The sequence below is a fragment of the Schistocerca gregaria genome, chromosome 9 (genome assembly GCF_023897955.1).
Source record: "Schistocerca gregaria isolate iqSchGreg1 chromosome 9, iqSchGreg1.2, whole genome shotgun sequence".
NCBI lineage: Eukaryota > Metazoa > Arthropoda > Insecta > Orthoptera > Acrididae > Schistocerca > Schistocerca gregaria.
This window is the reverse complement of record NC_064928.1, coordinates 92083117-92101171: the sequence shown is the minus strand read 5'-3', so window position 1 is coordinate 92101171 and position 18055 is coordinate 92083117. Positions and strand designations below refer to the sequence as shown.

At 43.5% G+C, this 18055-nt stretch overlaps 1 protein-coding gene across 1 annotated transcript in view; it reads right to left on the bottom strand.

The window, feature by feature from the left end:
• Positions 1 to 17261, bottom strand: part of LOC126292309 (probable 4-coumarate--CoA ligase 1) — a 355684-nt gene extending 338423 nt beyond the window's left edge. Inside the window, exon 1 of the mRNA XM_049986241.1 lies at positions 16789 to 17261. Within this exon, the coding sequence (XP_049842198.1) occupies positions 16789 to 16980 (192 nt within the window). The 5' untranslated portion in view covers positions 16981 to 17261. The remainder of the gene's footprint in view (positions 1 to 16788) is intronic.
• Positions 17262 to 18055: the final 794 nt, after the last annotated feature.

Sequence of the window (18055 nt, the reverse complement as noted above, 5' to 3'; positions counted from 1 at the left end):
GGATAATGTTCTGTCTGAAACGGGCAAAAATCCCAGGAGTATCCTGAATTGTTCCTGCTGCTGCTACTATACAGGCAACCAGATCCTCTTCTGATGCAACAGGAGTTGTGTAACGAAGGTTGTGCATCTCTCCCCACACAAAAAAGTCCAGAGGGGACATATCTGGGGATCGAGCAGGCCATGGTACAGAACCATCTCTCCCAATCCACGTTTCTGGGAACCGTCGGTCCAGGAATCGACGCACACGACGACTGAAATGTGCCGGCGCCCCGTCATGTTGGAACCACATGCGTTGTCTTGTAGGGAGCGGGACGTCTTCCAGCAATTCTGGAAATGCCCTGGCGAGAAAATTGTAATAGTTCCAGCCATTTAATTGCCTAGGTAGGAGATACGGCCCAGTTAAACAGTCCCCAGCAACACCGACCCACACATTAACGAAGAACCGCACTTGATGAGCGCTAGTAGCTGTGGAGTTTTCCTCACTCCAAACATGCGAATTGTGCATGATGAAGACTCCATCACTCCCAAACGCTGCTTCATATGTAAACAACACAGAGGATGGAAATGTAGGATGCATTTCACTCTGTTCCAGGTACCACTGCGAAAACTGTGCTCTGAGTGGATAATCGACTGGTTCCAGGTTGTGGACACGCTGTGAGTGAAATAAATTTAGCAATTGCTCTCTAAGGACAGATCTTACATTCGTCTGATTCGTCCCCTTGTTACGTGCAATTGCACGAGTGCTGATTGAAGGATCCCGCTCCACATGATTCAAGACAACTTCCTCAAATTGCAGCGTTATTGCCATGTGATGGTGTCCCTCTCCAGGTATTCTGCTAAATGACCCGGTCTCACGCAGACGTTGATACACAGCAGCAAAGATCGTATGATGCGGGATACGGCGATTAGGATACTGATGTTGATAAACCCGCTGTGCAGCTCGTCCGTTGTGGTGCGCTACCATATTATATCAGTGTACTCACTTCAGGTGTATCGCTCCATTAGTAGACAGAGACAATGCACTACTACACTGGTGGACAGCAGTTGCCTACAACTGAAGAACTTAATACGCTCTCTAACAACTGAAGATCGTAGTACTTCAAGGTTCGCAGATGACACTGTAATTCTGTAACAGACAACAAAGGACTTGGAAAAGTAGCTGATCGAAATGGACAGTGTCTTGAAAGGAGGCTATAAGATGAACACCAACAAAAGCAAAACGAGAATAATGGAATGTAGTCGAATTAACTCAGGTGATGCTGAGGGAATTAGGTTAGGAAATGAGACACTTAAAGTAGTAAAGGAGTTTTGCTGTTTGGGGAGCGAAATAACTGATGATGGTCGAAGTAGAGATGATATAAAATGTAGACTGGCAATGGCAAGGAAAGTCTTTCTGAAGAAGAGAAATTTGTTAACACCGAATATAGATTTAAGTGTCAGGAAGTCATTTCTGAAAGTGTTTGTGTGGAGTGTTGCCATGTATGGAAGTGAAACATGGACGATAAATAGTTTGTACAAGAAGAGAATAGAAGCTTTCGAAATGTAGTGCTACAGAAAAATTCTGAAGATTAGATGGGTAGATCACATAACTAATGAGGAGGTATTGAGTAGAATTGGGGAGAAGATGAGTTTGTGGTACATCTTGACTAGAAGAAGGGACCGCTTGTTAGGACATGTTCTGAGGCATCAAGGGATCACAAATTTAGCATTGGAGGGCAGCGTGGAGGGTAAAAATCGTAAAGGGAGACCAAGAGATGAACACACTAAGCAGATTCAGGAGCATGTAGGTTGTAGTACGTACTGGGAGATGAAGAACCTTGCACAGAATAGAGTAGCATGGAGAGTCGCATCAAACCAGTCTCAGGACTGAAGACCACAACAACAACATTGAAAATTAGAGAATACATATTTCATTGATTAAGATTGCAAGATCACAGGTTAATGTAAGCGCGAGATAACCTATTGCACATGTCAAATTCTTGAGAATGCCAGACATTTGCCATGCTGGACATTTGCCACACTTGCCCCTTCGCCAGGTAGCGATTCCTCAGGTAACGGACGCCCTACCTCGTACTACAACTGTCCGCTTTCAAATCGCCGTCTCCACATCTTACTCGATACAATAACGAACCTTCTTCTTAAACATCAGCCGGCTTGGGTGGCCGAGCGGTTCTAGGCGCTACAGTCTGGAACCGCGCGTCCGTTACGGTCGCAGGTTCGAATCCTGCCTCGGGCATGGATGTGTGTGATGTCCTTAGGTTAGTTTAAGTAGTTCTAAGTTCTAGGGGACTGATGGCCTAAGAAGTGCTCAGTGCCATTTGAACCATATTCTTCGACATCTTGGCCAAATACAGAGCTTCTTTTCCGAAATCGAAATATTTACAACTTTTGGGAAACGAAGGAAGTACCGACGATTATGTCAGTATGTAATTAGTTCTGCGATGTATAAATATAGATCTCTCAGTTTGTACGGTAGCTTCCTTTCACGCTTACTGATTGCGATAGAAACAGTCCGTCGCCATGTGAGCAACAAGAAAGGAACGATGTAAAGGGAATGCGAATGTACGCTAATCATTTCTTTTTGGACGCTGCATTTGTGCCTACTTTAATTACAACTGCATGCCCAAAAAACAATAAGGAACGAAGAAATGGGTATGCGAATGTTTGAAAACAAGAAAGACATACTCCATACTAATTTACTCTCTAAAATCCGATATCCCTTGCGACGAAACATTAGTTTATAAAGTGAAGCTGGACAATGTTCAAGACATGACTGAAAATACGTTCACTAAATAGAGATAAGATTGACATGTCATTTAAAGTCGACGGCCAATTTTAAAATGTTAGAAATAAGGAAATGAAGTAATAGAGAATGCTATGGTTGTAACGTACGTTGTTGTTCTACATTGTTTAGCTCTGGTATTTACAGGTCTCGTATAGCGCGCGGGAAAAAAAACGAACACCTATATCACCGAACGAGCTCTGATTTCCCTTATTTATTATGGTTCTCCTTGCGTAGGTCGGCGTCAACAAAATATTTTCGCGTTCGGAGGAGAAAGTTGGTGATTGAAATTTCGTGAAATGATTCCGCCCCAGCGAAAAGCACCTCTATTTTAATTATGTCCACCCCAAATCCTGTATCATTTCAGTGACACTCTCTCCGCTATTTTGCGATAATACAATACGTGCTGCTCTTCTTTGAACTTTTTCGATGTATTCCGTCAATCCTATCTGGTAATGATCCCACACCATGCAGCAGTATTCTAAGAGGACGGACAAGAGTAGTGTAGGCAGTCTCCTTAGTAGGTCTGTTACATTTTCTAAGCGTCCTGCCAATAAAACGCAGTCTTTGGTTAGCCTTTCCCACGACATTTTCAGTGTGTTCCTTCCAATTTAAGTTGTTCGTAAATGTAATACAAGGGTATTTAGTTGAATTTACAGCCTTTAGATTTGACTGATTTATCGTGTAATCGTTTAACTGATTCCTTTTAGCACTCATGTGGATGACCTCACTCTTTTCGATATTTAGGGTCAATTGCCAATTTTCGCACCATACAGATGTTTTTTCTAAATCGTTTTGCATTTTGTTTTGATTTTCTGATGTCGATAAACGACAGTGACATCTGAAAACAACTTAAAATGGATGTGCAGATTGCCCCCTAAATCGTTTATGTAGATAAGGAGCAGCAGAGCGCCCATATCATGGTGACAAAACACTTCTGTTTTACACTATGAGTTTTCGTGTCAGTTACTACTAACTGTGACATCTCAGACAGGAAATCACGAATCCAGTCAGATAACCGAGACGGTATTCCATAAGCACGCAATTTGATTACAAGCTGCTAATGAGGTACGATGTCAAAAGCCTTCTGGAAATCTAGAAATACGGAATCAATATGAAATCCCTTTGTCGGTAGCATTCAACACTTCGTGAGAGTAAACAGCCAACTGTGTTTCATAAGAACGATGTTTTCTAAATCCGTGTTAACTGTGTCAACAGACCGTTTTGGTTCAAATGGCTCTGAGCACTATGGGACTTAACATCTGAGGTCATCAGTCCCCTAGAACTTAGAACTACCTAAACCTAACTAAACTACGGACATCACGCATATCCATGCCCGAGGCAGGATTCGAACCTGCGACCGTAGCAGTCGCGAGGTTCCAGACTGAAGCGCCTAGAACCGCTCGGCCACTAGCGGCCGGCCTCAGGGTTATTGAGCGGTTCAGCCCACCGAGTTGAGCCTCCCCCCCCCCCCCCCTCCCCCACTGGGAACGTCTCATACCAGACGAGTAATCGCCGACATAGTGTAGCTGAGGTGGGATATGGGGAACCAGCCCGCATTCGCCGAGGTAGAAACAAAACGCCTTAAAAACCATCCGCAGACTGGCTGGGATACCGGACATTGACACTAATCCGCCAGGTTCGTGCCGGCGACCGGCGCGCCTTCTCGCTCGTGAAGCGGCGCTTTAGAACTTTTGACTTTGTTTTACTTTTGCTGATGTTCATCTTGTGTACTGATGCCAACGTTTGTGTTGTTAGTGCAGTCACGGAACGGAGTTGGAGTGACTCCACCGTGGTGAAGCTGCATCGTGCGCGTGACCTGTGACCGGCTTTTCGTGATAGACGGCGCCCTCACACGGCGTCGTGTTCTTCACCGTACGTGCAGCAGCGGCGAGCATCCATCCGCCTCTGCACCGGACCTGACCTCAGCTATCGCTCTGCACTCTGCACCGGCGAGTCAGAGGCGATAGCCGGGGAACAATACTTTCATTCTGAAATAGCGGTGACCGGACGTCTATCACCGGTTACGACACCAGGCCTCGCTCTCATCTTGCGACACAGCTCGGAACGTTCCTCTCGTCCGTGCTCCAGAACTTCCGTAGCGTCGACGGAATGCCGCTCCCAGAGTACCCGAACTCTTATCGATGTGACAAACAGCATGACGCACACATCCGCAGATTTAACGAGAATAGCCATTCCTCTGTAGGAACCGATACAGGTTCCGGAACATAACCACTTCCAGTTCGACCAAAGGTCCCACTCCATTCCATGAAAGCCGGCCGGTGTGGCCGTGCGGTTCTAGGCGCTTCAGTCTGGAACCGCGTGACCGCTGCGGTCGCAGGTTCGAATCCTGCCTCGGGCATGGATGTGTGTGGTGTCCTTAGGTTAGTTAGGTTTAAGTAGCTCTAAGTTCTAGGGGACTGAAGACCTCAGCTGTTAAGTCCCATGGTGCTCAGAGCCATTTGAACCATTCCATGAAAACACAGCCTACACCTTTATGTAGTCCATTACCAGTTTGCACAGTGCGTTGTTGAAAACTTGCATCCATGGCTTCGAGGGGTCTGCGCCACACACGAACCCTTCCATCAGCTGTTACGGCGATGTCGTGCTGTTGCCAAAGATAGACCTACTCGCCTTGGTCGTCTGCTGCCATAGCTCATCAACGTGAAATTTCGCGATATTGTCCTAACGAATACGTTCGTCATGAAAGGAGTGTATAAGATGAACATCAACAAAAGCAAAATGAGGATAACGGAATGTAATCAAATTACATCGGGCGATGCTGAGGGAATTGGATTAGGAAATCAGACACTTAAAGTAGTAAATGAGTTTTGCTATTTGGGGAGCAAAATAACTGATGATGGTCGAAGTAGAGAGGATATAAAATGTAGACTGGTAATGGCAAGGAAAGCGTTTCTGATGAAGAGAAATTTGTTCACATCGAGTATGGATTTAAGTGTTAGGAAGTCGTTTCTGAAAGTATTTGTATGGAGTGTAGCCATGTATGGAAGTGAAACATGGACGATAACTAGTTTGGACAAGAAGAGAATAGAAGCTTTCGAAATGTGGTGCTACAGAAGAATGCTGAAGATAAGGTGGACAGATCACGTAACTAATGAGGAGGTATTGAATAGGATTGGGGAGAAGAGAAGTTTGTGGCGCAACTTGACTAGAAGAAGGGATCGGTTGGTAGGACATGTCCTGAGGCATCAAAGGATCACAAGTTTAGGATTGGAGGGCAGGGTGGAGGGTAAAAATCGTAGAGGGAGACCAAGAGATGAATATACTAAGCAGATTCAGAAGGATGTGGGTTGCAGTAGGTACTGGGAGATGAAGAAGCTTGCACAGGACAAAGTAGCATGGAGAGCTGCATCAAACCAGTCCCAGGACTGAAGACAACAACAACAAACAACACGACCCACATTGACTTCTGCGGTTATTTCTCGCAGTGTTGCTTGTCTCTTAGCACTGACAACTCTACGCAAACGTCGTTGCTCTCCATCGTTAAGTGAAGGCCGTCGGCCACTGAACTTTCTGTAGTGAGAGGTAATGCCCGAAATTTGGTACTCTCGGCACGCTCTATTGCAATGTGGATCTCGGAATCCTGAACCCTAACGATTTCCGAAATGGAATGTTCCATCCCTCTAGCTTCTTCTACATCACATACATACTCCGCAGTCCACCATACGGTGCGTGGCGGAGGGTACCTCGTACCACAACTAGCATCATCTCTCCCTGTTCCACTCCCAAACAGAACGGAGGAAAAATGACTGCCTATATGCCTCTGTACGAGCCCTAATGGTCTGCATTCCACACTCAGTCTGCGGCCATAATCACGTCGCAAAACTTTTCACATGAGTCACCTGAGTGTAAGTAATAGCTCCGCCATAGCGCTGCTCTTTTATACCTTGTGTACGCTATACTATCGGCATCTGTATGTGTGCATATCGCTACCTAACGATTTTTGTTACCTCATTGTATGAAGACATTGATGGCTGCAGTTAATTCCTCGCCTCTGGTCTCAAAATTTACTTGTGGTGTCGGGTTTTTTTTCCTATTTGCAATGGAAATTTTGATAAATAAAACATGTATTCATAGGTCAACACGTGTTTTTTTTTAATAAATGACCGAATTCGCACAGGACTGTCACCCCGCATGTTTATGGGCCTTATGTGAACCTACGTTTGATTGAATTTCACAAAAATAAAAGCATTGTGGACCAGTGTGATACACCACGTTCACCCCCTGTGAAGTGGCGATTCACAAAATGTATTTGAAGCCATCATTCTCGCTACCAGTTTATGAGATGTGATTTCACAAAAGAATGAATAAAAATGCATAATAAGAATAGATTTCCTAACATCTAGCTCTTTGTTTCTTTACATCGTAAGGGTCGGTCGACTGAAAACGAGTTAATGGAAAAAACTGTTTATTAACTCGAAAGTAATCGCCATATCCCTTAATACTTTTATCCCACCGGTTTTACAAATGTTGACCCCAGTATTAATTGTTTCCGCATATTCGGGTCAACATTTGTAAAACTTTAATTCCTCTCTCTCAAACACCACGCTATGGTTAGAGGGGAAGAGTTTAAGCTTTAGCGAATCAAAATTTACGAAGTAAATGAGCATTTTTTATTTATCCATAACCATTTTCCACACAAAAACTAGAACATGGATTTTCTTGAACTACAGCGCCAACTACCAAGAATAAAAACAAATGTATAAGACAAAATGTACGTAGCTTTTATGTAGAACCTGATTCTGCAATAAAAGATAGGGTATCATATATGGTGACTGTGCAACTCTCTAGAATGAAATTACAATTAAATTAATACCATTAGCTGCTGACGGAAGTTGATATACGTCAACGGGGACAGTTTAAAATGTGTGCCCCGACTGGGACTCGAACCCAGGATCTCCTGCTTACGTGGCGGACACACTATCCATCTGAGCCACCGAGGGCACAGAGGATAGTGCGACTGCAGGGACTTATCGCCAGCACGCTCCCCGTGAGACCCACATTCTCAACTTATAGTCCGCACACTACATTCGTAGTTCCCCTGCCATTATAACCATTACTCTCGGCAGACAATCCACCGAGTCCCGTAAGAGTTCAGGCAATTCGTGTGCATCCTCGTTGAAGAACGTCATCAGCCGGTTAGCCTTAACGATGGCATCTGTTCTTTCGGACATGTGCGAAAGAACAGATGTCATTGGTGACCGTGCAGCTCTCCCGAATGAAATTACAATTAAATGGTGGCTCAGATGGATAGGGCGTCTGGCATGTAAGCAGGAGATCCCGGGTTCGAGTCCCGATCGGGGCACACATTTTCAACTGCCCCCGTTGATGTATATCAACGCCGTCATCAGCTAATGGTATTGATTTAATTGTAATTTCATTCTAGAGAGCTGCACGGTCATCATATATGATATCCTATCATTTCGTCACCACAACTGGAATTCGTGTTTCAGGCAAAAATCACTGACAACAAGAAAGGGGCACAGTCACGTCTAATTTATTTCGATTGGTTTAGTTCGTCAAAAGCGAGCGTTGCCTGTACTGATAGCCCAAACTAACCACGGAATGACTAACGAAAACAGTTTTGCTTTCGTCTGTGTTGTAAAAGAAAACAACAAAGTTTTCGCATAATTTTACGTAATTTCTATGTTAGTTGTAAAGGGTTATAGCAAGACACCGGTAGCCATTGACTGTGAACACATACACATATTTCATTGAATCATCATAGATCTGATTGATTTTCCAGATACATCTCATGATGGAATGTATATTCCGAAATCGGCCATATGTGTTGTATGAATAACCATCAGTTAAGTGTAGTCTGAGGTAGTCTAATATTTCAAGTAAGAAAATACGTCAATCACTTTTCTCCACGAACAGGCTCTTTTTAAACCATATATTACGATAGCGATGCAACGTAAACAAGTTCTTAGCAGAGAGAGACACGTTTAGCTGCGAGTATGAAACCAGATACTAGTGGTAATATAATGAGTCGTATTTTACATCAGGAAATGTATAGTTCTGCAAACTAAATTAAGGCTTTTTTCCCCTCTTACGGTAGTCCCACGAAAGGAACGTTGGAAAATGTATTTGGCACTTTATCCGTTTTCGTAAAAGGGGACATTAAAATTTTAGAAACTGTTGCGTTTTTTAGACTTATATAGCGTATATATATTAAAAATTTGTGGCTTTTCTCGTGATGCAGCCGGAGTAATATACTTTCTACGCCAGTTGTGTCGTACAGCCGTTCGCTTATCTTTACACAGTCGACTTGTGTAATACATGTGTTTTTTATTTTGTAATGAAGTCAGACAAATGTACTGTTTCTTCCAGTATCTGACACAATTGTATCTCGAGAAATGGACTTTGCCTGAAACCAATTAATTACTTTTTTTTAAAAAAAGCAAGAAAACACCAGTGGACTACCTTAAAATGCGCAAGCAGATGACACTTCCTGATCCGAGAGAAAATTGGTGATAACATACGACAACAAAGTCAGATTAATGAAACAAAACGAGACTGGTGATGTAATTACGCGTTTTCTAGTAGACCAGTGACCCTCCGTTATTTTAAGGAAACTAATTACTATGTATACAACAGATTAAGACGTCTGATTAATTTACGAAAGAGGGAAAGCGTTAAATATTTGACGTTAGGCATGTAAGTGAGAAAAAGTTTAGAAAATATTTGAGATTATACAGGATGTATCAAAAAGAATCATCCGATTTGCCACATCTGTATTTCTGAAACTAATAAACATATACAATGAATTTTGTTTTTTGATGAACAGTTAAATCAAAAAGTTTTTTTCGATACCTTTTCATACGTGTTCAATATGCCTCCTTGAGATGCACGGCATCTGTCAATGCGCTATTCAAACTGTTCCCACACTGCAGCCAGCAAGTCTTTAGTTGGAGCTTCCACAGCTGCTGTCTTGCGATGTCTTAGGTCATTCATTGTTGTTGGTAAAGAGGGCACACAGAGTCTTTTATAAATCCGCACAAGTAATAATCACAATCAGATCCGGTGACCTTGGAGGCCAGTAACATAAGGCTGAATCATTTGGTTCAGTGCGATCGATCCATCGTTCAGTAATCTTGTGGCGTTGCAGCATTTTGTTGGTAAAACTCGAGTGTATGTCCTTTCCAACAGTGCATTATTCACGCCCGTATCTCAAATAAATCGTATGATTATCGTATCATTATCAAACACTGGATGAGTGAAGAGTGGGTAATTTGGCATCGTGTTAAGCTGGAACTAGTTTTCCACACATCTCTATGTTTATGACGTCATCGCAGAATGATATAATTTAGCAGTCACACCCAGTGATGTTCGGGGATACGGTCTGGAAACTGTGTTGCGGATACAGTAAGTAGTGAAGACGTAACAAATTAAAACGTCGTATCTGAATCTGAAGTTTTACTGCATGAGCAATTAAAATGTCGTAAGGGAAAACCTTTCTATCTTTCATCATTTTATGCGAGTGAAATTTTCTTGTAAAGTTTTGAAATTAAGCGTACGGTTTGCTGGAAATCGCTGACAAAGGGATCGACCTTACGAACTTCCCCTCACCGATATGATTTATACTGACAGGATCTGTATAGCACGCTTATGACATCAGCATAATGTAAACAAGAAGTCGCAACTCTCAACCGTTTTAAAGAAAATCGAGTCTGAAAATTTTACGCGTCTTTATATATTGTATATGGTCGCTTGTATTCCAGACGTCCCCAGTCGCGTGTGTTAAGAGGTTACTTTCAGGAGTGCGAGGTGCAAGCATCGAATATGCCTGCGCTCCTTTTTCTTTTCCCATGTAATTATTGCGACTGTTCAGATTGTCATTATTGAATTATTCATCTGTTACTCTCAATCTTTATCCTGGAAAAAGGAGAAAAAATTTCGTAATGATCATGGAAAGAATGAATGCACAAGATCTTTTAATCCAATCATTATAGTCGTTTTATTTATATTATTTTATCTCCAAATAGAAGCTGACCTCGGGATTCCGTAGAAATGTTGGAACACGTGAGGAAATAGTGACCATACGACTTATCTTAGAAGAAAGATTAAGGAAGGGCAAACCTACGTTTCTGGCATCTGTAGACTTACAGAAAGCTTTTGACAATGTTGACTAGAATACTCTCTTTCAAATTCTGAAGGTGGCATCGGTAAAATACAGGGAGCGAAAGGCTATTTACAATTTGTACAGAAAGCAGATGGCAGTCATACGAGTCGAGGGGTATGAAAGGGAAGCAGCGGTTGGGAAGGGAGTGAGAGAGTGTGTAGCCTCTCCCCGATGTTATTCCATCTGTATATTGAGCAAGCAGTAAAGCAAACAAAAGAAAAGTTCGGAGTAACTATTAAAATTCATGGAGAAGAAACAAAAACTTTGAGGTTCGCCGATGACATTGTAATTCTGTCAGAGACAGCAAAGGACTTGGAAGAGTAGTTGAACGGAATGGACAGTGTCTTGAAAACCGGGTATAAGATGAGCATCAACAAAAGCAAAACGAGGATAATGGAATGTAGTCGAATTAAGTCGGATGATGCTGATTGAATTAGATTAGGAAATGAGACACTATAAGTAGTAAAGAAGTTTTGCTATTTGGGGAGCAAAATAACTGATGATGGACAAAGTAGAGAGCATATAAAATGTAGACTGGAAATGGCAAGGAAAGCGTTTCTGAAGAAGAAAAGTTTGTTAACATCGAGCATAGATTTAAATGTCAGGAAGTCGTTTCTGAAACTATTTGTATGGAGTGTACCCATGTATGAACGTGAAACGTGGACGATAACTAGTTTAGACAAGAAGAGAATAGAAGCTTTCGAAATGTGGTGCTACAGAAGAATGCTGAAGATAAGGTGGATAGATCACGTAACTAATGAGGAGGTATTGAATAGGATTGGGGAGAAGAGAAGTTTGTGGCACAACTTGACTAGAAGAAGGGATCGGTTGGTAGGACATGTTCTGAGGCATCAAGGGATCACCAATGTAGTATTGGAGGCAGCGTAAGGGTAAAAATCTTAGAGGCAGAGCAAGAGATGAATACACTAAACAGATTCAGATGGATGTAGGTTGCAGTAGGTACTGGGAGATGAAGAAGCTTATACAGGATAGAGCAGCATGGAGAGCTGCATCAGACCAGTCTCAGGACTGAAGACCACAACAACACAACTACATATGTGGCAATTACAACGTTTTACCTATGGAGCACTGTACGAATCTGGATGATACTCATTACTCATCATAGAAACATGGAAAACAATAATTATTGGAACATGCAGCATTTATAATGAACGCATGTGCACGATTTTCTTTTTTCTTTTTTTTTTTTTTTGTTCCGTGTGAATATTGCGAAACAAGCTTGGGTTACATTCGTAAGCGGTTCTCTGTCATCAAAGATCTTCGTGGGGTACCATGCATGTCTGCTGTTAGAATTACGTTGGAATGAAATTTAAAAACTACCACAGCACATGTGAAACTAAGCGTTTACTCGTTGGGCTACCGAATTGTTGGTTACTGGCGACCATACCAAGTACAGCTGGACACACACCCCCATTCTGTAGCATGTTGCGTACAGCCTGGATGCAGAGAGGTAGGCGTGCAACTCTGTGCTGCGTCCACGTCCACAATGATATAAACCAAGGTCTTCAGAACGGTATCCTGCGCTGCAAGCGTGACAGGTGCAGCAGTGTTTGTTTACTGCGGTACAGAAGTCAACATACACTTCGAGTCTGTGGTTAGTTTGCAAGAGAGACTAGCAATCAACGCAGTGCAACTGGTGTGGTTTGTTAGTGTAACAGACGTGTATTGCAATACATAATTCGATAGCGTAACATCGATTCGAAAAGAACCGAAATACCAGCGGAGGTGAGGAAAAAAATATTATTGAGCTCAGTAAAAAGGGCTTTTTACTGCGGAAAATTGGGGAAATTGTTAGAAGGATGCTGGCAAGTGTCTAGACCGTAATAAGAAATTACAGGGATCGAGGAAGTGTAGAAAACAATGCTAAATGTGGACGACCACCAATAACATCTAACAGCGAGCGCCGTCACATCATTAGAAAGGTGAATGCGGATCCCACAATTACAGCCACGGAGTTGGCATTAGGTGTCGCAAATACTCGTGTAAATAATGTGCATCCTGTAACAGCACGAAGACTGCTGCACAATCATGGATTTGGAAATAGAACAGCAAGGACGAAACCGTTCAGAAGCAGGGTGAATGAACAGAAGCGCCTAGAATTTGCAACTCTGCGTCGAAACAATGATTCTACATTTCTGAACAGAGTACTTTTCACGGATGTGAGTAAGTTCAACATCCTCCAGTGTGACGCACAGCAAAAGGTGTGGCGAAAAAGCAATGACAGTTGGAAGAAGAGAAATCTTGTCCCAGCAGTGAAGTATGGTGGTGAAAATATTCTTGTGTGGGGGTTGCATGTCTGGAGCTGGAGTTGGGAATTTACTATTTATTGAAGGTACTATGGATAAATGGAAGTATCTCACCATCTTAAAGCAGAATCTGAAGCAATCTGGGGAGAAACTGAGACTAAGAACAGACTGGGTGTTTCAGTAAGACAGTGACCCCAAGCATACAGCCATTGTAAAAGAGTGGATACCTTACAATGTGCCAAAACAGTCGTACTCGCCTCCCCAGTCACTAGACATTAACTCAATTGAACATCTTTGGGGAGAACTAAAGCGTAGGATAAAAAAATACGAGTCAAAAACAAAGATGATTTAAAAGCAGCCTTAGCGCAAGAGTGGAATAACCACGTACTCAAAAAAATTGGTAGACTCTATACCTCGACGTTCTGAAGCTGTGATCCAAGCAGAATGTGGCAAAACAAAATATTAATTTGGGCCTGAAAGTGAAGAACATCACAGTGTATTTTTACTCTTATGCCTGACCGCTGTTTCATTTGTATGCTCAAGATGTCAGTATATGGAATTATTATTAATTATGCTGTGTATCTGTTGTTTTTCAGTTCCTAACATGTCTGTTTATGTCATAGAAAGTGAATACATAATATTTTCTTGATTGATTTCGATTTCAAGTGTTATTTTTAGGGTGTAGTGTTTAGTTCAAAAGTGGTTCAAATGACTCTGAGCACTATGGGACTTCTGAGGTCATCAGTCCCCTAGAACTAAGAACTACTTAAACCTAACTAACGTAAGGACAGCACACACATCCATGCCCGAGGCAGGATCCGAACCTGCGGCTGAAGCGCCTAGAACCGCACGGCCACAACGGCCGGCTTAGTGTATAGTGTCTGACTTTATGTAGGCACGCGCAAAATGTTCAAATTAAATTTTCTCGAAAACGTTTGAGAGTTGCGTCTTGCTATTTACATATGTTGTAGCCCTAGTCGTGCCCTACACAGCTTCTCAATACGTATCGAATGTGTGAGGGAAAGTTCGTACGGTCCGTTTGTGAGTGCTCTCATTTCAAGTACTGGACGAATATAGCGTGGATACTTCGCGCCGTGAGTTACGGCTGCTTTCAAGACATATGCACAGGTTCTAACCTTAACTCTACCTTATTGTGTTAAGGTTATAGCTATGAATAAGCAGATTGTGATAGCATATAAAATTTTTAAGTTGATTCAATAATTACGCGGGATACCGGAAATAAAATTCTTTTGTCGGCCCTGGATGCCGTTAGATAGGCAACCCGCATACGAGTTTGCAAGTAATATAGGAGTATCTCACAAGGGAACCTCCCCATCACACCCCACTCAGATTTAGTTATAAGTTGGCACAGTGGATAGGCCTTGAAAAACTGAACACAGATCAGTCGAGGAAACAGGAAGAAGTTGTGTGGAACTATGGAAAAATAAGCAAAATATACAAACTGAGTAGTCCATGCGGAAGATAGCCAACATCAAGGAAAATATGAACTCATGCGTCGTGGTCCCGTGGTTAGCGTGAACAGCTGTGAAACGAGAGGTCCTTGGTTCAAGTCTTCCCTCGAGCGAAAAGTTTAATTTTTTATATAATCAACTTCGCTCTCCAAAATTCCAGGACACGTTCAGATTTGCTTGGACATACGCAGGATTTGACGGTCTACACACGGAAAAATTTGAAAACGTTAAAAACACGTTTGGACAGAGCACAGGGAAAACTGTGCGACTGTGAAACTGTTGCATTTATTTGTTTGCAGTATATGTGACAAAATCTTATGTTTTCATCACTTTTTTGGGACTGATTATCACATCCTCAAGAAACCCTAAATCGGGGAAGGTAGAAGAATTTTTTTACCCATTCGCCAAGTGTAAAAGTTTGGTGGGTCGACAACATATTCCTGTCATGTGACGCATATGCTGTCACCAGTGTCGTATAGAACATACCAGACGTGTTTTCCTGTGGAGGAATCGGTCGACCTACGACCTTGCGATGAAACGTTTTCGGTTCCCATTGGAGAGGCACGTCCTTTCGGGAAATACGGAAGCTTCCGATCCCGCCCGTCTGTTTTGACCCATGACGTCACAAATATGGCGGAAACGACCGTAAACCACGATTCCAATATGGCGCATATAAACTCGGTACGTACACATTATGAGGACGAAAATACATCGAAAAACAAACACATACACTTTCCACAAAAAGCCTAATGACACTAACGGGACAAGCGCGAGAAATGGAGTGTTTTTGGGTGGGGGCAAACTAAATATAAACAAATTTAGGCACCCACCGACATACAAAACCACACAAAACGACGAAAAAAACCGACATCACAAAACTCCCCAACTGGCACTAAACACAATATCGCCTGGAATCGGACACTTCCCTTGGCCTATATAGCTCAAAAACATCTCCCTACACCAGTGTCAACATACACGGCCACACTTGCCTTGACCTGCGCTCTGTTAATATTATCCGTCATATCCATTCCTGAACAAAAACAACAACCAATTAATTTTGCTAAAATTACCGCACGATGTACAGCGAACAACACTAAATTAAGCTTCACATAAGATCGTTAACTCACTGACACGAATTCTACTACAAACACAACCGTCACAATTCTGGATATTGAGCAAAAGCAAACTGAGCCCATTACACCACACAAACAAACATACCACCAGAGAGCACATGAGGACATCTACAAACAAACCACACACACAAACCAAACTGCGCGCCGTCATGGCGTCACACACGACAACACCCTTACGTCACGGGTCAAAGTCGACGCGTGGGATCTGACGCTTCTGTCGACCCGAGACGTCAATGAACGAACGGACAGAGCATAACTTTGCGAAAATAAACTATTCACTCGACGGAAAACTTGAACCAAGGACCTCTCGCACCGCAGCTCCTCACGCTAACCACGGGACCACGGCGCTCCTGAATTCATATTTTCCTTGATGTTGCCTATCTTGCGCATGGACTACTCAGTTTGTATATTTTGCTTATTTTTTTCATAGTATACGCGCTGACAGTGAAATTTTCTTAGTCCGTGACATTGAACTGATATAATGTAATGGGGTTGGACGGAGGGTCGTTACCCCCCCCCTACCCCCTCCAAGCAATTTTAAGTATAGTGATGGTTATTTTAAATGTAATTTATCATTATTGAATTTGACGTATTTTCATTTGGTCACGTGACCTTATGTCGGTCACTGTTTAAGAGTTGGGAGGGGTTGCGGGTCCCCCCCCCCCCCCCCCCCCCGCAAAACCCACCACAGTAAAATTAGTATTGTAATGTTAATGTCATGTATAGATGTGTTAGTGTTGTCATGGACAATTAAGATATTATTGTCAATGCTGTTGCATCCTTGAGCCCCCGTTTCGTAATGTACCCTTGTCCGTTAAATGGCTGACGCCATTGGTTGATCTAATTTTTCAAGGCCTATCCACTGACTTATAACTAAAATCTGAGAGGGTTGCGATGGGGAGGTTCCCTTGCCAGGATACGAGGCGAAGGCAGAGAGGCGCATCCAGTTTGTTTTGTAGTGGGCGAGCGCGGCCACAGAGGTACTTACGATGGCTTTCTTGTCGGGCCACCTGTGGTAGTGCTGCCAGAGGTACTGCGTGACGGTGAGATCCGGCACCTGCACCTCGCCCAGCGGGGACTGGATCACCCTGGAGGGGGCGGCGGCTGACGAAGACGCGAGGCACCGACTTCCTTGGCGGCGGGCCGACGCCCACACGCAGCGGCCCACGACGCTCCACATGTCACGCACAGCACCGCACCGCACAGCACACGGACAGGACACTGCTCTGCGACCAGCTGCGGCCGGCGTTCGCGGCGGACTGGTCTGCGAGATACGCGCCTCGCGCAAGGTCGCCGGCTCTGTCGGCGCCCCCTCCACTGCGGTCCACAGCTGACTGGCGCGCCTCGCCAGCTGATGCACTAAAAATACGCGACACGCTTCCAGAGGGTCCCCCCCCCCCCCCCCTGAGTCCTTTTGTATTCCTCTCCTCTGCCTTCCACACTCCCTGGCACGTCTGCTCAGCACCCCCCACCCCTCTTCTGGATCCTCATCCTCCATTGGCTCCTTTCCCCCCTCCCCCCTTCGCTTTTCTTCTCCTTCCCCCTTTTTTATTTTCCCACCATCTCTCCAGTTTCCCCCACCTGCTCTCGGCTGTGGTATGTCATATTTGTGCCAACTTTTTAGTGCAGTGTTTAAGTGAGTGTTCAGTTTTGTGCATCTTTCCACAGTGTTGCGAACAGAAATCATGCTGTCGCTGGGTGTGCATTTTATATCTCTTGCGAACAGAAACCAGACTGTCGCCGTGTTTTTTTAATTGTCTGTCTATTATTTTTCTGCTTCCTGTGTATTTTATTAGCACCATCAACCCTGTGTTTTATGTTTTAAGTTCCAGAATTTTCCGCCATTTTACCTTTAAGTCACCGATTTTACCACCAACTTATTTTTTATTATCTTCATCTTTTTAAAACAAATTCTGTAGGCTGTAGAGCGGCGTAATAAGCTGCTGCCAGCCCAATAAAGGGAAAAAAACTCCAGAGGCCGGCAAATTGCAGGGGTTGCCCCAGTTCAGATGCCACACGAGTTGTTGTGGTCTTCAGTGCGAAGCACGGTTTGATCGACACCGACTCAAAGGAAAGCCTCGGAGGTTGTTGGTGACGTCACGTCAGCTAGGCATGGCGAACGCCAGGTCTGTTGCAGACATACTCATAATGGTAGTGTCTCCCTCTCTGACAAAGGAAATTGTGAAACTATCGGCGGTAGTTGACCAACACACATTGTTCTGAGAGATTACCGCAATCAATTAATTGTGCAATTC